Genomic DNA, 26089 nt, shown 5'->3' on the forward strand with positions numbered 1-26089 from the left:
CACGCACTTCAAAGCTGAAAGCTATATTGAAAATGACAATAGTTGAAATAATTATAGTGAAAAACAGTTGAATATAGATAAATGCTATGTAGTTTGACCACTTGAAGGCCAAGTTTACAAAGATTTTACTCAGCATTATTCTAGTTAAGTGCTTAATTCATTAAGACAGCTTATGCAAATCAGCTCGGCCACAATTGTCCAATTAGAATACTATTAGAGTACAGAGTGTGCTTGTCTACCAGGTGAAACATGTATGTCAAGCCCTTTTAACATCGCACAGGGGAGAGAGCAGGCCGTGATTCCCTAACAGACACGTTCGGCTGATAGCTGTATGACATGACTCGCTTTGCTCTGAGCTTCCAGTTCAGTATTTTCTCTCATCATGCAGTGATAAAATAATATCACTGACAATATCAATAATGAGTACAACTTTGCAATACATAATTTCTCAAAAGCTCTTCTTCTGACACTTGAAAGAGAAGAACACACGTGACTTTCTCAGTGCGGAAAGTCAGTATGTGCATCGTCTGGGTATTTAATACCATGCCCAATTATATTTGTTTTGGTATAGTAAATAGATGGGGAATGATCTATTTCTATAAGGTCCTCCTCCATTTTTGCACCCTACCATTGCTATTTGAAAACATACATATAAAGTGGGTCAAAAGATAAAGGCCTCCTGTAGGATGTCTACTTTATCTCCACTCACAAATTGTTTGTGTACATATGTTGGATCGGAATTGTGACTTTTTAAACTCACAAGTGCATTAATGCTACTGCAAAAGCCTAGTAAACATGACTCAAAAAATGCGAAGGGAAGGGAAGGGAGTGCGTGAACAAAAGAGATAAAGACATAAACACATTATCCGTTGCTGGAAGCCACGGATGAACCACAAACATTCCAAACAACAAATTAATATATATATTTCTGTAGGTAGAATTTTATTTGGAATAAGGCTATTCCAGAGTGTGTGACTCTGAATGGGGTATGATTCTCCTTAGATTGAAGCCAAAGCAATCAGCAGAATAATTAGTGACAGAAGAAGGACCTCAGTTAGAGGACATTGCCAGACCTTTGGCCCATTTGATTTGGTCCCAATCACAGAACAGAATTCCTGCTGCATGTATGCATGGATTTGGGCTGAGCGCCAGCTTCAGTTGTGTTGCTGGATCATGGACCATTTGCTGTCATTCTTTGGTTCATATACTCATCTGTGGTATGGATGCCTGGAGGACAATGTGTTGCTTGATTGGTAGATGAGGATTGAGATTGGGGTGTCTTCATCAGAATAAGATTCACATTCTGACACCTAACACTAAACAGCTCAGCTAAACAAAACTCAGTAATCCATGGCATGTTTAACCCATGATGCGCAATGCAGGCACATTTGTAAAACATAGCCACAAACTGTCTTCTCAATAAGGTGCTGGTCTGACTGGCTGCACTCCTGTGCTCTCATATGCACAAACCAACCCAACTAAAGAGGAAACGACTCCAATCACTGTAGAAATAACCGCTCCAAACCAACCAAAACCTACTGTCACAACTTACTAGGCCTTCCAAAAATGTCCATCTTACCAAACAATTTAGTTTCATATTCAGTGTTAAAATCTTGTTTCTCTTCAAACAAATGAAAAAAAAAAAATCTGCCAGAGGGAAGAGATAGACCCACTTGTTTCCAATGCAGTTTCAGTGTTTCCAGGATTTTTTCTGGGAACAAGTATAAATGTGTTGGAACACGGCAGAATAAGACACTTGGATCAATTAAGTGACACTTGATTCAACACAGAAAATTCAAGAAAATTACGGAAACAAGCTGATTAGCAATGGAAACAAGTGGAATTATTTAAACCTACTGGCAGATTGCTTCACATTTTTTTAAACACTTACTATTACACTACTTTTTGGCAGTGATGGTCAAGTAAAGAGTACAGTGCTCCTGAGAGGTTAACACACTAAAACTGAAAAAAAAAAAAAAAATGCAAATAGACAAAGCACAAGCAAATTAAGAAAACATCTTCATCAATTTCACAAAACATACACAACATTTCGAGAATGACGAAGACGTTTTCTTAATTTGCTTGTGTTTGGTCTATTTGCAGGGCCACCGTAGGAATGGGCTAAGTGGGTAAAATACGCCCGAGTTAGAAGCCATTGCTCTAAATTAACTAGGCGTGAAAACACCCTCACTGTAGTAGTGGAAAAAGCGTGTGTGCTCGTACAAGTGTGTGTGTGTGTTCATGTGAACAGGTCTGCGAGCCTCCCCTCTCTTTGAAGATTTAACATAATCCGGGTTGCCAGATTAGAGCAGATGTCAGAGGGCTATGAGCCGTGGGTTGCCAGGTTGGGCTCCTGCTAAGTGAAGCCTGTGGGAGCCTGGACACTGATAGACAGAGCAGATAACATGGCGGGTAATGCTGGCAGAGAGGAGGAGAGAGGGATTTGGACAGCTACTGTTGACCTCTGCTGATGGGGTCAAGCTGTTCATTAAAGAAATGGTGGCATGTGCCTTTATCAGTCTCTTCCAGTCCTGTCCCCTGATCCCCTTTATCCGCCTATCCCTCTGTCTCTCTGGCTTTCATGTTGAAAAGGGGCCGCACACGCTGACACAAGACAACACACATAAAGACAGTTAACACACACACACACACACACACACACATACACACACCACAGACAGTTAACCGACACAATGACAGTTAGCACACACAATGAACGCTCTCTGCTCTACTGAGTATTTGTTCCAGTATAACGTATTCACACACTGTACTAGACACACACACACACACACACAGGCGCACACACACCTCAGTTAGACAACCTTGCCCAGAGCTGTAATCAAAGCATCAAACCACTCCTCCTTTGTCCCAGCTTGCCTTGTAGTGACTTCAGTACAACAGATCTCTCTGCTGCGGAGGCAAGAGAGGGCACCAAAGAAAGGAGGAATGAAAGAAGAGAAGGGAAAGAGGATAAAAGTATTCAAGAGAATGAAAAAGGACTTGCTGACAGATGGATGGAAGGGAAACATATAATTTCCGGGCTAGTCTAGATCTGGGTAAGAGCTACGACTGAACTCAAAGTTTCCGGTGAGCCTCAGTCTGGGCAAGTGTGCACTAACAGATCCAAACATACGGTAGATGTAGTTGCGGAGCTTTTAAGCTAAGCAGGCGTGAAAACCCTCCATAGGTCCACCTATATCTCCTCTTATCACTGTTGTACCCCCCACCTCTCTGAGAGCTGCATGAGCCCTCAGCCTTCCCTGGCAGCTCAAGTACTTTTGGAGCTTTTTTAAAACCGAAAGAGAGCGAAAGTCCCTCCTACACAGGGGCAAAGGGGTCATGCATGCGACAGATCGTGTCGGAGTCGAAAAACACTCCACTGCTCGGCTGTTTTTAGCTGGCTTTGGGTTAAAAAAACTGGTTCTTCAAGTGCGAGAATGCAAAAAGCCTAAAGGGCTCGCTTTAGCTCTTGCGCCTCTTGTGCTTGTGTTCTTTTAGAACAAAAGAAGAGCACAGGCCCTCCCACACATGCTGAGATCACATTATACATATGAGGGGAAAAAAAAAACTGTACATTTCCCTGCTTTCAGCTCCTTTTCAGCTGCTTTTTGGGTTCAGAGTGTATTACTTCTGGCCTCCAGTGGTGGGAAGAAGAGTAGAGGAGTAGGTTGTCATGGCTGGTGAGTGAGTGGTTAAGGTGATGGACTAGAAACCCATTGGGGATCCAGTCCTGCCGACAGTGAAGGTCTGTTTTCACTGTGATGTGGTGTGTCTAGCCTGGTGGAACAGCTCATCCTACAGACAGGATGTTTCCTGCTCAGCAGTTTGCCAAAGAGAGATCCCCAACAAAGTGTGCATGAAACACAGGTAAAACACATCACATTTACATATGCACCATAACACATTTCACTACTCCCACTGAACCTGCTCACACACCGCCTGCCCTCATGTGCCATCAGAATAAGATGTTGGACTGCAACAATTTTAGTGACATAAAAGGGATTGTTCATCCATTTTTGAAAATGTTTTATCATTTCACTTCCCCCCTCGCCGCCCTCCTAGCATGCTCCAAATGCTAACTGTTAGCCTCGTGCCATTGAAGTGGACTTCCTACCGGGCTAACTTTCTTAAATCCACTCAAACTGTTAAATAAGTTACAACAGTGGCTGATACAGGAAGTGCAGAGGTTAACAGTTTTTTCAGTTTTTTGGGATGTTGATAGTGGGAAAAATATTTTTTGAGCAAAATCTGAGCAAAAATGTTAGCTGGGGGAAGTCTACCTCAATGGCTAGGGGGGAAGGGAAATAATATCACATTTTCCAAAATGGGTGAACTACTCCTTTAAAAGACACCGGTCATAGCATGTAAACATATCACATAACTTCATCAAATGGATTTAAATGAATCAAGTTGCCTCATGTGAAGCTGGTAGCTGTTCTGACAGTTTTCTCTCACTTCTATTTGAATCCTTACAGCGTAATCACACTTCACATCTACACCAGATTAGTAGAGGAGGTGTTACTTTACTGAATTACATTATTATAATTATCTAACAGCTTATGTTCACTGTCGTAATAATAGGAGTATTGGCAAGAATGGTATTACTGTGTGCATGTGAAGGCAGCATCTGTAAACTAGTATGGAGAAAAGAGTCAGCAAAATGACAGCAAACATAAAATATGTGTTTAATGGTATAGGGGAACTATCCATGGTGCTGAATTCTTGGCTCCATGGTTTTGAGCAGCTCTGTTTAATTAGCTACTGCAGTTCCTCTCTGCAAGTCACTCGCAGATGAAACAGCAAATTACTTATTCTAAAACACCTCCTTGACTTCACACTCCTGAAATAAAGCCTCATTGTTACCTTGACTTGCCGTCGCTAGATTCTGTCTCGCAGCAGACATGCACACACACACACACACACACACACACACACATACACACAAACACACAAAATTGACATTAATTTTTGTCTAGCCTGTCTGTGTGACTGCACACAAACACAAATTATCCTAGAAAACGCAGCTGAAAGCATGAATGTTTCTCCACATATCTGTATGTATAACCAGGTTTGTTGTATATGTGTGCCTTTAATGTGATACCAGACTCTTCTTTGTATGTTTTCTCTCTTTACTGTTTCTCTCTCTCTCTGACTCTCTGTCTGTATGTGTGTGTCTGTGTCTGTGTGTGTGTATGTGTGTGTGTGTGTGTGGGAGTGGTAAGGTCGTACACATCTTTGTATGACTCTGCTTCTTCAAACTGGGGAGACTGGAAAAATTGGGACCAGCACTGAATCACACCTCCTCCATCTCTGCGACTTTTGTGCTGCATGCACATTTATGTTTGCGCACCTGTGTGTCAGTTAAGCAAGATGAGCCCAAATCAGTAAGTCAGATGTAATAGACTGTAATGTAATACAATCTAATGAAAAGGTGGGAGTGTGGTTCGGCTAAAGGGCTGAGGATGAGGTTCACTTTGAGTCGACACACAAATGTAATAACACACCCTCACAAACACACTTTGCATGCATACACAACCTGTGCAACCCAACTCCCACTGCTACTCCTACATCAGCAGTGTGAGACACACACACAGATCCAGAGACCTGTGTGGGTATCATGCTAGCCTTTAACGGCCTCAAGATATCGCTGTCATTTACTGGCATCACAAGTCCAAATGCGATTCAAATCTTGCCAAAGCAAAATGCACCGCAGTCCAGAGCAATGTAAGGGTTTGCCAGTGTAAAACCCTGAAGGAAATTTTTACCACATTCCATATGGCAATATTTGCATCACTCCAATTTCACCAGCGTAATATAAATGAAACAGTGCAGATACACTACAAAAACACAACAAAGAAATATGAAGTAAATAAAATTAACTGGTGTCAGATCAATGAGATTTTCCAGGCTGGTAACTACAGTTTTGGACTGAGGTTGTTAAATCTATAGTTGCCAAGAAATGTAACCTTGTTTGACATCAGTATATCTATATATCTGTATATCTATATCTATACATGTCTATGTATGTATGTATGCATATATTAATATATAAATATCTATCTATAAATCTATAATGATATATAATGATTAGTATTTGATATTTAAATTTGTTCACACAAAAATTATCATAAGATCACACAAAATTGCTAAAAAACACACACTAAATTACAAGTTCGGCCCATGAACTCCTGGGTTTCAAAGGGTTAAAATTTATTGTATAGATGCCGAAAAATACAATAGTAAAACTCAATAACTTTGAGAGCTTTTATTTGTAAGAAATCTGAGAGGTTCATTCTTGCCAGAAAGGAAAAGGCTCTGAAACAGCGTTTAGATCAGCATCATGGGACACTAAAACTCTGAAACTCACTGAAATTCACTCCACACCACACTGGACCATATCAGCTTCATATAGCCAAAAAACAATACATTGATCCTAACCAATATAAATCAACGTAGACTGTAGTAAAATAAACTGACTGAACACATTCAAACCAAATCAAGTAAAGTCATCTTACCGTCCAGTGATGAGGAAGAAGAGAGTGAGGATGATGAGGAGGGTGAAGCCGCCCACTGCCGCTGTGACGATGACCAACACCTGCCCTTGATCGGAGGCCATGTCTGACGCTGGTGGATGATGGGAATGGTTTGGGGGGGGGGCATTAAGGTTAGGTTGTGGTGGAAGATGAGACAGAGGGGGAAACGACAGAAGGGCAGGAGAAGATGAACGAAGGAAGGAAAGGAAGAAGAGTAAGGAGAAACATCAAAAGTGGGTGAAGGATCATTAAAAGGGTTGGCGTGATGGAGGAAGCAGCAGGGATAAAAGAAAATGAGGGGAGGATGAAATGAAAGAGAAGGGGGCAAAAGAGAAGATTTTCATTAAACGTCATCTTAAATCTTCCAGTCCATAAATGCACCATGCATTGGCGATGTATTTTCATACGGAGAGATGTTTGATATATGCTTCGTGTTCAAAAAAAAAAAAAAAAAAAAAAAAAACCTTCATTAGCTTTTGTACTGGACTGATTCATATGCCTGGTGCCGTTTAATTAATATTATTCATTCATGAAATTGTGATTTAGTCCATGATCATTTGGTTAAATTGGCCCCATTTGATATTCATGATTTTCCCTTTTCTCTGTCTTGTCACAAGGCTAACGAATCCCAGATAATTGAAAGATGATTGCTATTACCAAACTTATTTCTATAATATTTCACACTTAATGAATATGAATTGGAGATCAGGATGCGTGGTCGCTTGTCTGATGAGCACGCCTCGTGAGGGTTTATACAGTATGTGTGTGTGGTGGGGGAAGGGTGTTCAGTCAAGAGTGTATATGTGTATGCTGTCAAGAGTGTGTTACTTTGTGTGTGTGTGTGTGTGTACGCACATAGGGCTGGACAGAGGTAATTACAGGCCACTCAGATGGAGAGAGAGTGAAAGTGGTGGTGGCCAGATCACTGCACAAGAAGATTCGTCCGGCGATCGGCTTCACACACTCTTCACAGCGCTAACTAACCAGATGTGTTGCACTGACGCTGCTGTAATGAGGTGTGTGTGTGTGTGTGTGTGTGTGTGTGTGTGTGTGTGAGAGAGAGAGAGAGAGAGAGAGAGAGAGAGAAAGAAGGTGGACAGAGAGAGGAAAGAATGAATACTGAGCGATGCGAGATCGGGTGAGAGGAGAGAGAGAAAAGGAAGAGAAGTGGAAAGTGACAGACACAAACACAGACAGACAGATGGAAAAACGAGCGATCGAGACGGTGACTGACAGGCTGACGGAGAGAAAGAGAGAAAGAGAGAGAGAGAAAGAGAGAGAGAGACAGAGAGGCTGGCCAAAGCTGCTTTCTCTTCTAGATAAAAGGCCAGGCAGTACAAAGGCTTGGCCAGGCTTCGTCTGATCCCGCAGATAAAGCAAAGCTCTGCAGCTTTGGAAGGGAGAGGACCACTGTGAGGCCAAATCACCCCTCAACAATACCCGACCCAACATAAAAGGACAGCTGGACCTTTGTATTTCACACGTAGAGTTGAGAATGAAAGCCATTCCACAAAAAAAAAGGAAAAAAAAAAAAGAAAAAAAAACACTACACTGATACAAAATACACCTAACATCAGGGCTGCATTGTCAGGCTCACATATTGATTGTACTCATTGCTTCGATCACTGTTGCAGCGGCTGATGGCATTTAAGGGGGTTTAGGGTCAGTGAATGCAATCTGTATGGAGAGTATCGGCCGCCTTATTGAGAGTGCAATAGATAAAGATGCAGATCTGGGGTGAAAACTGTACAGGAATGCGGGAAATAACTGACAGATGAAAGCGGGATGAATGCAGTTGTGCTTGTGATTGTGTGACTGTGCATGTTTACTCTTCCCCGGGTTAATTTCCCACTCCTTTAGCCAAAAACTGCAGTTTGGAATCCTAATGTGGGTGCGCCTGTCCTTGGCTCATACACAGCCTTATTATTTGTTGTTGTGCCCTTTAAGCAGGAAGCCCCAAGCAATGCTCCAGGCTACATGAACTTTATCTGACCCCAAACTTCAGTTTGCAGCTTGGAGCTTGCATCTGCCTCAGACTGTGTGAGAGGGGAGCACTGCAAGATGAATTCTCTTTTTAATTAATGATATTATTCAACGGAAATACTTGTGAAAACACTTGGTTCTCAGAAGGATAGAGGGCAAACAAACACACACACACATTTCCTTCAACAAGCAAGGTGTTGTAAGACAGATAAGTTCAGATACTCACAATCTCCAGTGGTTTCATATTCGTATTTCGGGGAGTAGGAGCTGTGTCCAGCCGGTGTGCGGGTGCGTAAGCTGAAGACGTACCACGTCGCCGGTTTCAAACCTGTGATGATCACACTGGGAGCCTTGGTTCGTGTGGACGAGTAGCTCAACTGCTCATGTTCCTGAGGGTGGGTGATCAAAACAACACATGTAATCCCTTGAACTCTGATTTCCCCTGACTTTTACCTGGAAGTAGCTTCAAAGATAGGGAAATATTTTCTCCCACATTGTATTACAATATCACATACAGATTCAGTATCTGCTGGTTGCGATGCTTCGCTGAAGCTACATCACACTGACACTTCAACAAGTATTTCAGCCTACAGCATTTCCGGAATTTGTAGCGCATACAACCAACAGGATCGTATCTAATATAAAAAAGGACCATTTCCTGAGCTCGCTAACTATCAGGCAAGCTAGCCACTAAAAATATGTGGGTAAGGTTAGGAAAACATTAGTGTTAAGGTTAAAAACATTAACTAGCATAATATGAACAACATCCCCTATGAATAGCTAGCTGAATAATGACCTAAAAATGAACTTTGCTATAGTTTAATTTTGAATCTTCAGCTGAGTGAAAGTCTTGTTGACTGACCCATCTGCTACCCCACCAGCCTCTTTACATGAACTTTGGTGCTCTGTTTATTACAGAACAGCTGGAGGTCACTTAACTTTAAAACATAACTATAGGTCGTAATAAGCTGCTGAACAAACAACTTATGGGGCCTTTTTTTTTTTTGTCAGAGGACAGTCTGTTATTTTGAGTGAAATATTCAAGCCCAACATGCAGTTGTTTTACGTCTGCAGAATTACATCAAACAGAAAATATCTAGATGTTTTGTGTATCATTTTATACACATTTCCTTGGAATTCAACAGCATATATTTGGTATCTTTGGAAACCTTGGGATCTCCACAAGAATATCAGATAAAGTTCTGTGGATCTGAACAAGGCTTGGCTGTGCAGAGAACATTTGCAAAGCTGAATTCACCATTAGGACCCAAAGAGTTGAAGAGGATAAGCAATTGAGATTGAGAATTTGGGACTGAATTTGGTGTCCACACCTTTAAGTCGGTTCATGTAAACAAATTCCCAAACCAAACTCTGCATTAACACAGCATAGTGACAACAGAAACGAATGCTCATGCATACTTATAATCAAAATGTTACAGACGACTACAGCATCATAGTATACAGTACAAAAAAAAATGCCATCAAATATACTGCATAAGGACATATGGACTCTGACAAGTCCATAGCTGAAATTTAACTGAAGGTCAAAGCTGACATCATATATCGGCAACTCAATGTATCGGTCCAGGCGTAATTCCAAATAATAGGATTTTAAATTGGAGAGCTTGATGACACACTCCAGCAGTCTGCCTATTTGGCTACACAAACAAACAATCTCTGCTGATGCTGTGTCAAACTGCCTAAGCTCCACTACTTGAATCACTACCTCCCTTTATTTAGACAGTAGAATGGATTACAGGTTTTAGCAGGATATAATCCCTGGTCAACAGTGATATGTGTGGCTCTTTAATCAGTGACTACACCACTGTGCCTCGCTCCGTAGTTACTGAGGATTAGGATATTTATTCCACTGTTCACAAATGAGTCCTAAAAGCTATAGGTTTCCCCAGAAATGGGAAAGGATGCCCCAGTCATAAATATAGACGATGTTTATGTCCGCAACTATTCACATTTATTCTTAATGGAAATTGTTTTGCAAACTTTCTTGACCAATCATAATTCAAAATCCTGGTCTGCATTTTGCCATTTGCAAACATTCTCTAAATGAGGAGAAATTTTACATCCTCAAAAAGTATGCACAAATCATATTTAGCTGGCACATGCTATCACTTCTATCAAGTGTTCTACTACTACTAATACTGCTGCTACAGGTGCTTTTGTAACACTTTTAGCACATACATGAACGTCAAAAAGCCACTGTACCTTCTCGTAATATTTGATCTCGTAGTCAAGGATGGGCAGTGCTGTTTGTTCCGGTTCCTGCCAGGAGAGGGCGATACTGTTGGGAGAGGCCCAGTCCTTCTTCAGCGCCCCCACCAGAGACGGACCTGGATTGAAAACACAGGAGCGAGATTAGCTGTACTGTCTTGACTCTGGTGACGTGAAGTCAGCGACTCCAGGCGTCCTCAGTGGAACAAATCTGCTCTACCTGTGGGTAAGTTATCCACATTCGTGCACTGAATGTATTTGCTATAGATAATCGTTTCGACAACACACTGCACACTTCTGTGCATGTGCTCAGCAGACTAATGTGAATACAGGCACATTTTGTACATCAGGTAAAGAAGCTGTAAATCCACACATTCTCTTGTGCCTCTCATTTTTTCCCGTACAAATGTAAAATTTCCATATACAGATCTAGACACATGTTTCACAGTTTTAGTAAACTTCAACATTGTTGTTTCTTCTTCTTTTTGTTATTTGTACCAGTCTGCTCGCGGGATTTGGATTTGGATATTAACACCAACACTTTTTCATGCTTGTCAAACACACACTTCTACTTCCTTTTACTCTTTGCAGCTTCAACAACCAAATTTTCCTGTGGGGAAACATCTTCTCTTATGAAAATACAAAATATTACACTTCATTTACTTGTGTCACAACACAATATTTGTAAAGCTGTGAGTTATCTCAATTCCTTTTTATGGTTCCTGTTAGCTGACACCAGAGTGTGTTGAGTGGAGACAGCTCATCAAAGGGATCTAAAATTGATCTATAATTGATAACTGATTGAGACATAAAACACTAGATACAGGATTTACACATGGATTTGGAGCTTAGGAGTGGCTGCAGGACTAAGAATACTACCTCCAGGTGATAATTCACTATATCGAGGACACAAGATGAAAACAGATCTTCCATCATAATTTGAATTATTTGAGTACACAGAATAAATATTACTTCCATATTTTTGGTTAATTCATGCCTTCACTGTCATTTTATCTCTACTATTTCCTTTTTGTGCAAACAAATTAGTCAACCTTTTCCCCAGCAGCTATTTTGACATGAAATAGCAGGTAAACACAGGTATTACTAATGACATTAATGAAGGTTTGGTTTCACTGAGGTCTAACAGAGCCAGGGTCTTGGTGTTGTTCATGCCTGCTCATTGGAAAGGCTCTGCTATACTACACTGAACCTTAATTAACATCATTACTAACACCTGTGTTTACCCTGCTATTTCAGTCAAAATGGCTGCTGGGAAAAACATCTAAGTCATTAAAATATGAACTCATTTTAAAAACATGGTTTCAATTTAGCTGCTGCAGCCAAATAATCTCACGTAATTTCAATAATATGTTGAATTTACTTAAAGGGACAGAAACTAAAAGATGTAATTTTCAATAAAATGTTTTTATTATCATCACTGGGTCAAACAATTGCTTTTAGTGCAGATTACGAAGCTTCTTTCATATGTAAGAGTGGAGCGATCCAATCAGAACATCACCTCAGTTTTTATTCCCCCCGCCTCCATCTGATTGACTCCTCATCTCCACCTGTAGTCCTCGACTAGCCTCAACAAACATTAGTGAGTAACGGTAGCTGTCAGCTTGTTAGCCTGGCATGCCAATTTTGTGTTCTATCAGAGGAGGCGAGGACTAGCAAAGCACTTCAGTCTAACGTGCCGCTTTTGCTAATGATGGACTTTCTCACATCAGCCCCACCGCCACAAGCCTGGAAGCTTTTAGCAAGTGAGCCTTATATCAGCCATCAGTCTAACCCTAACCCCAACCCAGAGTCATGAAATTGTCAGACAAGGTAATTGATATATATTTTATTGTGCAGTTCAAGTTGAAATTGTGAAGTGTGGTTGATGGGGAACGTGTCACTAAAGGTCAACTGTGGATCAGCGTGAGAATGTCGCCACAGACGCCAGGCTTTGTCCATAATAATGTGAAATGCGGTGGGTGATAGGCTTAATTCACTGTGTGAGCTCTTTTGGCATCAGACTGAATGTAAGGAATGTTTGTATGTACAAGATTCTGTGCTGTGCTACTTTTATTACACAACTGCTGTATCAGGCTCTGTACATAGGGGAAAGCAAGGTTTGTTAAATCAGTGTATTCTGTCTGTCTGGAGGCCGTTTCAAATGCTTCTTGGATGTGACTATTTACTGTAAAAATTTGACCAGGTATGGATTTCCCCTTTCTCAACACAATGCAAATAACAGCAGCAGGAGATTTGTTCTTGATCTAGGGGGAATCCAGCGACCCACAGCAAGCAAGAGTTTGATAAAGATGTGCATTGCATACATAGTGTGGAGTTAATCTATGGATATAAGCAGTGAAAAATGAGTTTATACAACAGTAATTCCAATAAGCATGCATGAGTGATGACAAACGCACACTCACTCACTCACACTCACACATACACACACACACACACACACACACACTCCCTGTTTAAGGCAACATTTGCCTTAAACAGGGAATAATAATTACAAGCCCACGCTCTGTCTTAATCATCCACCTGTAAATAAAACGTCATTACATTCATGCCACTGGAAACAATTCACACAGCTATTCCCTTTTCCCACAAGGCTGCCTGTGAGATCGCAGCTTCTTTTAATTGAAAACAAGTTGAGGTATATCTTCCTTTCTTGGACTAAATTGCATTAGCTTTGCTGTATGAAATTCTGCTGTGTAAATAATTGCTCAGAGCTCCCAAGAGAGGTCAGCAGATACGACTGCCCTGAGAGTCATTATTATATATTATATCATCTAATGTTAGCGCAAGAGCTGACTCATTTTGTGGATATAGTATAGCAGTAGTCAGCCTGGGCAGGTGATATGGATAGTGGCTTGCTCTAATTTCACTCAAGACCAAAATGTGTTTACAATATTAAAGAGCTTAGATAGGGGCTGTGGGTCACGGGGTTTTGGTTAGAGGCTGGAAGCTGGAGCTTTGAGCTTTGGGGTTTGGGGTTTGGAGGCTCCAGGCTGGAGATGAGGGCCAGCTGCTATGAGCAAGGGATGGGGAAGGGGTGGAGTGGTGGCTTGGGGTTTGAGCTTGTTAACCTGGTGCTGAGAGGCCCACTGCTACTAATCTGATTAGAGGAGCTGAAAGTGGATACCTCTGTCCCCTTCATCCCTCTCCTGCCTGCTTCTGTGTGCTCATCCCCTCTATTCCTTATCCCTTCTTAGCCTCACGCAGTACTTTTTTTTTTCTTTTAAACCATCACCCCTCACTTCCCACCACCTTTCCAAATGTCCTTCCTCTTCTGTCAGTGAGAGGGCTGAAGAACACTTGGTATGGCATATTAAGAGCATCAAGTTATGCCGAAGAAGTGGCAGGAGAGGTGGTGGAAGGAGACTGTCCAGGGCACTTCCAGGGCATGAATTCATGTATGAAGGAAAAAAAATATTTGGACTGTTCAAAGTTAATATTCATCTACTCATCATCAACCCTGCATCAGTTGAAATTCACATTTGAGTCAGAGAAGATACTAGGCTGCAACCTGACCGGTGTAAATACTCAATTTAGTATCAACTTTGTACTAGCAAGAATTAAGGTTAGGGTTATACTTATAATGATATTATTATGATGATATTAAGTTGATACAAAGTTGACACTAAGTTGATTATAAGGATATAAGGATATAAGGAAGTTTATTTGTCATTATACAACAGGTTGAATAACGAAATTAAAGTGTGGTTCCCTCTTGATTGATTAATTATATTATTAGATTAGATTAGATTAGATTATTAGATTAGATAGATTATAAATTCATTCTAAGTTTACTATTAACCCCTTAAACTCTGATTGTCCCTTAAAATTAGACTTAAGAGGCTACAAATTTAGAAAAAAAAAAAAAAAATCTCCATATTGTATGACTGTGTTGCATCTATATTGTGTATCTGCTGGTTGTAGCACTTCATTGAAGCTACATCACACTTATATTGAGTGAGATATTCAAAGCCATGATGCCATTGTTTTCTGGCTGCAGCATTGCATCAGACAGAAACTATCTAACTCTTTTGTGCATTATTTTATACACATTTCCCAGTAATGCAGCAAGACATGGTATCTTTGGAAACTTTGGGATCTCCACTGGAATTTAAAAGAATGTTTGTGTGCTCTTGAACAAGGCAGCGTGTATTTGTGATGGGAAAACCACTGATGGGACTGACAGGGTTGAGTAGATAAACACTGGTCAGTTCAAATGTTCCAAATAAAATGGGAGCAAAAAAACAAACAAAAACAATACAGCTGGCTAAAGGACACACAAAGCTCATTTTGGTAGAGTATCCCCTCAAAAAGAAGAAATCACATTCACTGGGTTGGCTCTGAAGCCAGAGACTGTCCAGAAACTAGAAAAATGCTGCTTCCAGCCTAGAGGATATTCTGATAGTGAGAATGGGAGGTAGATGGAATTTTATATTTTATGCTTCCATATAAAATAAATCTAAAGACACTGGGTCCTGAACTGATGCTGGCTGCTGTACTGAGGCTGACCCCTGCGCTCCAAGCTCTTCAACAAAATGCATGCGTGTCAGGCTGAAATATATGAAATGACAAATTCCTGTTGCTCCGTTTAGCCCTGTGATTCCATTTGATTCGATTCAATGCTGTCCTTCAGTTCAATGGAAATGGAGTTCAGTACAACTTTACTAACATTACCCATTTTTCTGTGCTACTGTATTTCAGGCTCACAAATGACTACAAACATGCAGTTAATCAATCAGCCTCTAACTCAGGTCAGTAATTTCAACTACATCCATCTGCAAAGCCAAGGTTGTGTGACTGATGAAATGGCATGGGGGTGGTGTGTGTGTGTGTGTGTGTATGTGTATGAGTGTATACGTGGGCATGTGTGTGGGGGTTGCAGCAACTAGTTTACCACAACAGTCACTTTTACATGAAACACATTTCAATGCTTCGCTTCTTCTTAATAATGGGCAACATAATAGCCTTTTAAATGTGACTAGGCTCTCCAAAATGTTTGCAAAAGTACAACAACATAATATTGTGCATGATTGAAAACAGCTGATAATAGTTTAATCAGCTCGCTCAAAGGGCAGGAAGTGTGCGTGGGGGGTATTGTGTTATGTGAGTATATGTATGTGTGGATACATGAGTGCGGAGCAGCTGGAGCACAAAATCAACCCGCACCATACCAACAGCACAATACTGCAACCCAACACTGCTGACATCTTATTAGGCCTTATTATTACATATTACATCTCATATGACCGTTTTACTGGGAGCATGCTCATATCCTTCGCTTCCACGGTCCTTAGTGGGAGAGAAGATTCATCTCAGGGGGGTTTTATCTGATAAATATAATCTAACACTATGTAATGAGCCAATCTGTTGAAGCCGCTGAGTTGCAGGGTTTCCTGTGCTGTGAGTGCCAGCTGGGTGCAGCGGTGGCGGCGGGGTGGCATGGTTTGCAGCTACAGAGTCGTGCAGTCAAGGCATCAAACTCAGTCACAGTGAGGCGGTTGGCATCTGCCGTTAGCATATTGGCCCCTGATAGGGAACAATAAACACAGCCTAAATACAATATCCCCCCGACTCGCAGATTAAAATCAGCCTCCCACTGCAAGGCACTGCAAAATACGTGCTCACACAAGTTGTGCAAACAAACGAGGGACACATTATGCAGGGAATACAAACACAACTGCACAAGAGGTGCATACACACGCATGCACGCTCGCACGCACGCACGCAGGCGAGAGCTGACATGTGTAAAAACACCGTATTTGCTGGAGACTCTAGACTGAAAATAATAGCCAGCAGAGATGTGGCGGCTCTGCGACACATGTCAAAACTGAGCTGAGCACAGAAGCAGCAACCACAGCTTTCCCTTGCCTAACAATCATATGAAAGCCACAACTGGTCTAATTGAGGCATATAAAATGCCTGAAAAATATTGACTCAAAACACTGATAAGGCGTGTGTCACAGCTCAAAAAAAGAAAAAAAAGAAATAAAAATCATTTTTTCAGCTAGAGGGTCTAGTCCAGATACTTAAGCATATTGTTGTTAATGACGCAACAGAGAGGCTGAGTGGAGGGTCTCTGTTATGTTTATCGCTTTGATGGGACTTTTGTCACCCGATTATGCCAGGATGCATTAACTGGATTCTAGATACTGGATAAATTGGATTTCCCTCACATTGATTTCAGCTCTTGCTGGCAGGTTTCAGAGGTGGCTAGGCTCACATTGTGAATGTTTCATAGATGAGATAGATGCAGCCTTTTATTGAGAATCAGATAGAGGAATATGATGCAATTTATTGATTACACATTTATTGTATAATTGACCAAGACTACACTGGCTGCCTATGGGAAGACCTCTGCTAAAAGCAAAATTGAACTTTGGAAGAGTGTTGGGTTGTGAAGCTACCTGGGTGTTATATGAGCCCACATGGTGGTGAAATTTCCTCATTAGCTGCTCTGTGCTCCCCTGGGCTGCTAATCCACAATCCTGGATTTCTATCTCTCCATTCACTTCCATAGAACAGCAAACCAGCTCCCAAAATAACACTTTTAGCACACAAATGAATGTGAACAAAGTGGATTATGCTAATACAAAAAAACAAGTCCTGGTACTCATTTTTTTCATGTAATTCTAATTATTTGTGAAAGTACTATCAGGTTGTTTCTTCCTGGTGCAAGGTTACTACGCAGAGGTTTCTTGCAAATGCTATGTGCCGGATCTGCTTTCCAATTCAAATAGGAAAATAACAAGAAAAGAGCAACTTAATTTCCTCAAAAATGGGCACTGGGACCTGTTTTTTTTTTTTTTTTTTTTTTTTTTTTTATATTGGCATAATCTGCTTTGTTCGCTAAAAGTGATTATTGTGTGTTTTGGGAGCTGTTTTGCTATGAAAGTGAATGGAGAGATAGAAATACAGTGCTGTGGATTAGCAGCCCAGGGAAGCACGGAGCAGCTAATGATATAACACCCAGGTAATGACACAAGCCAACACCCTACCACAGTTCAATTTTGCTTTAAGCACAGAGCCACTAGAGATTCAGAACAACAAAGAATGGATACAGTGTGGTGTGTTTAAATATTCCATCTTCATAGTCGGATCAAAACAGTCCCATTGAGATGACAAGTTTAACCGAGGCACGGTCGCTGCACACTAGACCAGCGGGGGCATCTTGTTTAACTCTAAAGACGGGGGTATTAAACACGTCACCTTCTCCGGGCACCGAGAAGAAGCTTTCAGGACACACAGCGATCCTCTTGGCTGACTCTCTGCCTGGGCTATTACAGCTGCAGCATGAAATCTGCCAGAGGACCTCACTCTTTTTCTCTGAGGTACAGGAGCATCGGAAAGCCATTAGAAGCACCAGTCAATTACGATGCCCAATGGATAGATTTTCCAGCCAAGCGTGGTTAAGCTCAACGTAAACTAATGGGGAGTCTTTAAATGAGCTTGACCCGCATATGATTTTAATTAGCTTTCCTGCCCTAAAGGCTTCCATTAACTGTTTAAAAAAATCAATAGAGCCAGTATTGATGCTGCGCGAGAGCTTAAACGATGTCCTAACACTCCACTGATTCACTGCTGATAGAGAGATGGGGGGTGGAGACAGAGTGAAAGAGAGAGAGTTAGAAGCACCTATACACAATACTCTTGTTTACAACAAAGTTCTGGATATGTCTGTCTCTTTTCCAGGTGCCTGCTTGTGTTTTCCTCGCAGCCCACCCATCATGGCGTTTCAAACACAACATATACACACATATATGCACACACACACTCACACACACACACACACACACACACACACACACTCTGTGCACACATTCCCTTCAATTCAACACCCTTCAACTCAGTTCCATTCCATTCACTGCAAGTCTCCATCTACTATGTGCTTGAAAAGCAATTCATAGTAACTCTGGGGACCTGAGGGAATGAATGAATGAATTGAACTCGTCTCCAACGCTACCACTGGGACCTTAAGTAATCATTTGGACCAATGTCACATTCGCAGACTCTCTAATGTGCATGTGCGTTTGTCCACATTTATAAAACCAAAGTGACTCGGGGGTCTTCTCTGGGGATCTACCATTACCCTTCATTAATGTTTGAGGTCATTCCCAGTGCATTGTGGGTCATTTGCTCACTACCATGGACTTGAACATAAATACTAATAACCACAGAGACATGACAGAGGGCCAAATACCCCCCTGGATCAAAGGTCTTTACATTCTAATTAAATATGGACTTGATGTTAAACTCAACTCGATAAGTGACTGATCTGACTGGTTAAACTCTATCAAGCAGGGTTGAAGTGGTTTTATTACCTAATAGGCATTGACCTCGGTGTTATTAGCCAAAACACCAGAGAATCCCATCACTCTTTAATGCATGTATGTGTGTGTGGTTATATGTATATGAGAGCTCGTACCTATTCAGGTTAGATTGACATCTGAGGCCGGCATTGACCTTTAATTGATATTGGCCTGTCAATCATGTCAACCTCCAATATGGAGTGTAAAGGGCACTTTGACCAACTGTTCATTGTAGAATTGATCAGTATTACCCTTGCTGATGAAGGGAAGTCTTTAACCCTTTGAAACCCAAGCAAATTCACTTGATTTCTTTTAAAAACAAATATTTAAAAAGAAACATGAGAATTACGGAGATATTTGAAAAAAAGAAAATTGCCACAGAATTATTGAAAAAAAAAAAAAAAAACACAAAAACAAAGCAATGACAAAAAAAATCGCAATGAATAAAAATGACAAAAAAAAAAAAAAAAAAAAAAAAAAACATGACCAGGAAATTAACAATGAATTAATGATAAAAAAACAATCACAAATAAATACACATAACAAACAAACAGTGTAAATGTAATTATAAATTACCACAAAATGAAACAATGTAAAAGGAGAAAAAAAATTAAATAAGCGTTTGCACAGTTCTTTGTGTGTCTGTGTCTGTGTGTGTGTGCAAGTGTGCCGACTTTATATTGGTACAATATACCAGCTGTCAGCAGGATCAGATCAGTCCCAAACTATCTGTACTGGTCTTTTAAAACCCACACTGGCCATAGCCTTGCACCTATGTGTGAGTGTATCAGTGCATGTGTCTCTCCACAGTGTGCCAACAGCACTTTCACATTCCTTCCTCCTGTCCCCTTCAGTACAATCTCCATGTAAAGTGCCACAATTTGCTGCCCAATCATCTAGAGCAATCTATCTCCCCACTGGGGCGATACCAGCTCCTTTTTTCCAGAGGCATGTACTCGCAGTCTGTAGTCTCACGAAGGAAAAATGGATGCGACCCCTATGACACTAAATAGCTGTCAACCGGATCTAAACTGGGACAGTTTCTTGCTCTCTCCCTCGGTACACCTGCAATTCCCCCCCTGCTGTGGTGGCTGTCTTTAGTATGACAGTGGAAAAAAGCTCCTTAGACTCCTTAGCCTCATCCAGATGGTGGCTACAACAGCCACCCGGACCATTTATCATGTGTATCTGCTGAGTACAGGGAGTTAACAGGTAATTAAAACCATCAGTCACGCAACAAAAGCAGCGATCGGGGAGGGAGAGCTGGAAAGAGAGGGAAAGAGACCTTTTTTTTGTGTGTTCTTACGACTTCCGAGCTATTTCCACCCCCTTTTTTGTGGCTTTGACGTGCGGTGAGAGAAAAAGGAGAGTGAGAATCAAGGCAGGGGGAATAAAACAATCATTTACAAGACACAAATCAAAGAAAGCCAGTGAGTTTTTACTTCTAATGGTGTTTCAATTTTCCAAACAGCCACCAAAAGCCGAATACGCTCTGTAGAAAACCAACTTAATTTCACACCCACACCAATCAAATTCGCTAAAAATTCCAAGTGAATCACAGACTGTACAAATCAGTGAACAATAAACACAAAAAGCCTGAAACCAAAAACACAACGACCCTGACTACAATATGCCCCGAGGCAAGCATGAGGCTCTCGTCCCATCAGTTCAGCCGTATGGCCAATTTGGACTCACCAAACAGAAAACTAATGCACACAAAGCAGGAATTAAAGACAGAAAGAAAGACAAAGTGAAAGAGAAAGAAAGAAGTGTGTTGTCTGCTGTCATGTAGAGGCGCTGTGCGTGCTAGCCGGCCTGTCTGACACCCTGAGGTCCTGTCTTTAATAGGGTCCCAGCTTGCCGCTGATCCCTCTTGTTCCCACTTAATGGGGATGTGGAGAGGCAATGACGTGTGGGAAAGGCCAGTGAATCCGGCCTTATACTGGCCCACCACAATCAATACTCATTTGGCCTCCGCCTCCCTTTCCCCACAAGTAATTAATGAGAAGAACAGAAGTATCTGGCTGCTGACAGCTGATTTCCCTGCCTGTCCCGGTCCTGTAACACCCCGTTCCATTCCCATGCTGCTAGTTAAGAGCTTTATTATGGCTGCAACCAGACGTGAAGGATTGTGTACTGGGATAGGTGCAGACACAAAAATAAATGCACATAAAACTCATAGACGCTTGAAGACAACGCCCTCACAAAAGTCTAGTTTGGATTCCATATTTACCGATTTGTCATAGAACTGATGGTTGCTACACTGGTTATCTGTGGGAAATCGCCTTAACCTGATTTGATTCTAGTTCAATATTTTGATCCACACAAGTATGCATAATGACAATGGTGATGACGATTATGATGATCATGATGATTACCATTATACAGTAATTGTCATCCTGGGTTTCAGTTGCTTTCAGTGATTTCCTTCTCTGGCGTCACATAAACTATGCTTAAGTGTAACATCAACCATGCTGTCCCAAGCTAGACTAAAAATGACACATCCTATTTTAGAGAGAGGAGTGTGGTATGAGAATGTAGCTATATGCAATCTGTAAAGCAGGGTTTGACTGTTGTTCAGAGTCAGGTAAATGCAAGCCATTAAGTATGATTTTGGACCAAATCCCTTATATGTGGAAACGATGAGTGACAAAAAGAGTCAGAAATATAATAGAGCTGTTTTATGTTTTGCCAGTCTGTGATGGCTTATTATCTGACTGAATCTGTCCCTTTTTCTCCTCTAAACACTTGATGCTATGTATTTCCTCCTCTCCTCTCCTCTCCTCTCCTATGTACAGAGAGGAGTGGAGTGCCACTGCAGTGGAGGTAAAGTATAAATAGCAGTCTACCCTCCTATAGGACCCAGACTAGAGTTACTGCAGCAGAACACACAGCAGGCAGAGTGGCAATATGCTGTTTGTTATGGAACCCATCCCAAGCTGAGCCATCTATAAACATAACTCTGCTGTCAAAGTCAACTTTTTGGGGGATTTAAAATTGCCCACAAAATTCATATACAATGGAGTTTGAGTGGACCTTACAGGCCTAAGGGTTATGACACAATCCCAGGATATAGCAAACAACACTGACTTTAAATTCATTCATAATAACAAGGTGGCAGTATAAATGCCAGACCCCATGAATGATGCAGTCCCCCTTTGGGTCAAAATGTGAAGAAAGGTCAAAATGTGTAGTCTATTATGGAGCAGTGGAAATACCACTTGTAGGGCCGCTTGCACCGAGCGTATTTTCCTTTCAGTAGTCATGGTGCCTCATACTGATGGACCTCACAAGTGATGCCTTAACGTCGTAAATAAATCAAAAAGCTTTACGGGGAATACTGATGCTCAGGGAAGTGAATAAAGGTTGGGATAAACAATACGGCACACAATGATGGTCCAGGAGGAAAGTCTGTGGCTGGATATGTTCAACACATTTTATGATATTTCAACATGTGATTATGCAAGATATGACTGGTTATTAAAAAGTTTAAAGGGACAGTAGACCCATTTTGAAAAATGTTATATCATTAGCAGTTATTGATTTTTTTTTTTTTTTTTAAGAAGAATGCTAGCTGGGGGGAAGTCCAGCTCAATGGTAGGAGGCTAACAGTTAGCATTTGGAGCATCCAGCCAGTATCCAGCACTCAGTAACAATGAGAGGAAGATAACACCACTACTGTCCTATAGAACAGCTAGAGGGGAAGGGAAATAGTATAAAAATTCAAAATAGGATTTAAGTTATCCCTTTAAAATATTTAATTTTGACTTGTAATTGAGGTCTGACTGTCTGATCAGCGGCGTCTGAGAGAAAAGTACCACTCAATAGACCCATGCATTAATGGCTGTAGTTCCATCCTGAAGTGAAACTAAGAGTTTAACATGAGTTTCAAAGTTTTTATGCTGAGTTAGCTATCTTAGAACAAGTCATCAGTCTATTTGAAGCCTCACTTTTCCTTGAATAAACTTACAATAGAGTTTAAACTGTGAGACTTGTAGCATGAGTGTCTCTTAAATGGCTGTTTGGACATAAAACGGTCCGCGAGAGCTTTAAGTTAGTACTGCTGTCATTGTGAGTGGTTTGATGGAGTGAGGCTGATGCTATTCCATTTAAATGAACTGAACCGACAAAAGGCATTGGCAACTGATTCATCTCACAGTCAAAAAGACAATGGGGCTCCATTCTGGGGAGGAAATTCAACCCAAAGATTGAAGAGAGGGTGGAGAGGGAATTGGGAGAGCGAAAACTTCAGAGAACATCCATCAGAATTGCAGAACAATGAATCCAATCACTCTGTATTAATGAGGCAACGCTTAAAATAGTCCCCGTTGTGAGGTGAAGTCAGGGGGAAATGATCTTTGCAGGAGGGGAAGAAGCTTCCTGATAAAAGTCTGGGCATAAATCATTTTGTACAGTAGAAATAGCTAATCTCTTTTCCTTCAAACTCCCCACCTGCTCTGCACACTGCTGAATAGAAGTCCTGGGGAATAGCTATTCTTAATGCTGACTGGTGAATAGATGACTTACTGTACGTTTGGAGGGCTCGCAGGAGCTCAGACTGTGAGTGTGTGGTCACCTCAGCGATAGCCCTCAAGACTCAGAGGAGGAAACTGTAAAGGTCTCCCCAACATCCGCTCACAATCAAATCTGCACTGGAATTGTGTGAGTGTCCTTTGCAGCGGTTACCAAGCAGATTTGGATCTCCGCTCTTGGTTTCCATTCACTTCCACGGAAACAGTATGCCATTTCAAATAAGCAAGTCCAAGACACATTCCATTTTTCCTTACCAGTACTTTAGATTGGCCAGTATGAGTGCAAATTATATTGGGTCACTCACGCCATCTAGTATTGGCCCGTTTCAAACTATTTATTCATTTTATCAAATTATGCCGTATAGCAATCCTCAGTTATATAAAAGAAAATAATCATAACGAAGTAGAAAATTGGCTCTATAACATTGTCTAGATGTAGAGCTTCTTGTTGTATTTACACCAGTGAAAGCAGCTTGGCAGACTCTCAAACAGAGCTTATCCAGAATAACTTTGACTACGCAAAGGCAAACTTCATGTGTTGGCGGCTCCAAATGGCAGCGAGAGGTAACTGTTTGAAAACTGTTTGAATTTCAATCGCAAAACGTGTCACATCAGTCAACTGCACACAGCGCGCTCGCGTTTGCCAACCTGGCTGGTCCGTCTTGCTTTCAACCGGAAAAAGCGCTTGTTCTCTGAGACAGTTTGTGTTTTGTTCTCCGTTTGGATTCCTCGCTTTCAGTGGGCGGAAAAGTGACGGAGAATTTAATCTGGACAAACAGGACAAAACCACAATGTCTTCTGTGTCTATGAACTTCTCAAATATCAGCATTTGAGCCTCACTCCCGGTTCACACCGCACCCAATGCTCTCGTCAATACAGAACGGACATCGAGACGGCTTTAGGAGTCCAGCCTGATCTCCCGAGAGTTATGGAAAGTAATGCATCCTAATTTAGTTTTGTTTCTTTGTCCCTAAAGTTTGTGTTGGCTGTATGACTTTGTCCCTCGCCCATCCTGTATGATGCTACCCATATTAAGCAGGTGAATATGTGTAGGCTGTAACCTGCATACAAATAAACAGATGCAAGGCCAACAGAGGTACAGTTCTCGCTACGCAGCCCAGCTGTGCTAATTCACCCCTGTTTTCACCCCATCTTCTCTTCTCCCAGCCCTCCTCGCCTCCCTCCCTCCCTCTCTGTCTCTCTGAGCTTCTCCCTTTCGCTTCCCCCAACTAAATTTCACCCAAACCTCACACCTATCCAATCCATGCACTCACTCATGGTTCAATGGTTGTGAAATTTCCCCACCGTGGGACTAATAAAGGAATATCTTATCTTATCTTATCTTATCTTATCAAATAATGTAATGATATGATAAGGTACTCTTACATTAGCAGGCAAATACTGCACTGTGAAGGATGTCATGCTTTTTTAATTATTCCAACATCAGCTTGCGGATGTTATTGCATTATCTGGCAGTTTACATTTTTTTTTTTTATTTCAGTTTAGACTCATTTAAATGAATATTGTATTACATTATGACTAATTATTAGTCATGTTACAACATTACAGTTCTTATCATAGTACCGTCATTACACTTTTCTTTCTACTTAAAAAGAAAAATACTCAACTTTTCAGACAACCTGTGCTTCTGAAAATATGACAATCACCTCTTGCATCCTAATTTCCTCCCCCCCACATCTGTTGTTTTTCTATACAGCTCTGAAATGAACTAGTCTAACCGTATGTGTTTGAGCGGTGGCAGCAGGTCATGGGCAGCGATAACGGAGGGCATCAAAGGGCAGAAAATGTTCTGGGGGCAACAGATGCCCCGGGTCATGATGCCCCGTGGGAAGCCAGCTAAACAAACCTGCCAACAAATATAGCGAAGCAAACACCTGCTAACAGCTTATTGCAGATGCACACTCATCTACAAGTAGTTTGCTGGAGCAAGCTCTGAATTACTGTGTCACTTAGGGGAAGACTGATACATCGCACTGTTATTAGGGATGGAACAATTAATGTGTGTGTGTGTTTTTTGGGGGTTACACCAGTATCTGCTATCTTCTGACCCATAACTGGCAAAATAATACTCATACCAATATGCATTTAAGAGTCAGAATGAAAATGCAGGGGCAAAACAGGTTCAGCTTTTCACATTTGCATGTGTTCAGATAATTAAGTTTTTTGTAAACAAAATACAATGCTAATTTTGTTCTCTTGCTGTTTTGACAACTGTATTACTGTCCTTTATTATTATTATTATTTTTTTTTTTTTGTATTTTTGTGTTTTTGTTTTTTCCCTACTTTTCATGTGATTTTGTGGTTATTTTCTTTTCATTTTTTTGATTTTTATTTTTTCAATGTTGCTAATTTTCTGGCCATTTTCTTTTTCCCCTCCAAATTCTTTCTCAATTTTTAATTATTTTTTCATTGTGACTTTCTTGCTTTTTTTAAAAAAAAAAAAAATTGAATGACATCGAGTGACTTT

General features: G+C 41.1%; 1 protein-coding gene across 1 annotated transcript in view; it reads right to left on the minus strand.

Annotated features, from left to right (window-relative positions):
• The window catches only part of LOC115380034 (ephrin type-A receptor 6-like), a 247204-nt gene that overhangs the window by 41376 nt on the left and 179739 nt on the right, over nucleotides 1-26089 (minus strand). Inside the window, exons 6-8 of the mRNA XM_030081062.1 lie at nucleotides 10740-10864; nucleotides 8743-8905; nucleotides 6516-6624 (exon numbers count right to left, since the gene is read on the minus strand). Coding sequence (XP_029936922.1) covers nucleotides 6516-6624; nucleotides 8743-8905; nucleotides 10740-10864 — 397 coding nt within the window. The remainder of the gene's footprint in view (nucleotides 1-6515; nucleotides 6625-8742; nucleotides 8906-10739; nucleotides 10865-26089) is intronic.

Source organism: Myripristis murdjan, chromosome 21 (assembly GCF_902150065.1).
Source record: "Myripristis murdjan chromosome 21, fMyrMur1.1, whole genome shotgun sequence".
NCBI classification, from domain to species: domain Eukaryota; kingdom Metazoa; phylum Chordata; class Actinopteri; order Holocentriformes; family Holocentridae; genus Myripristis; species Myripristis murdjan.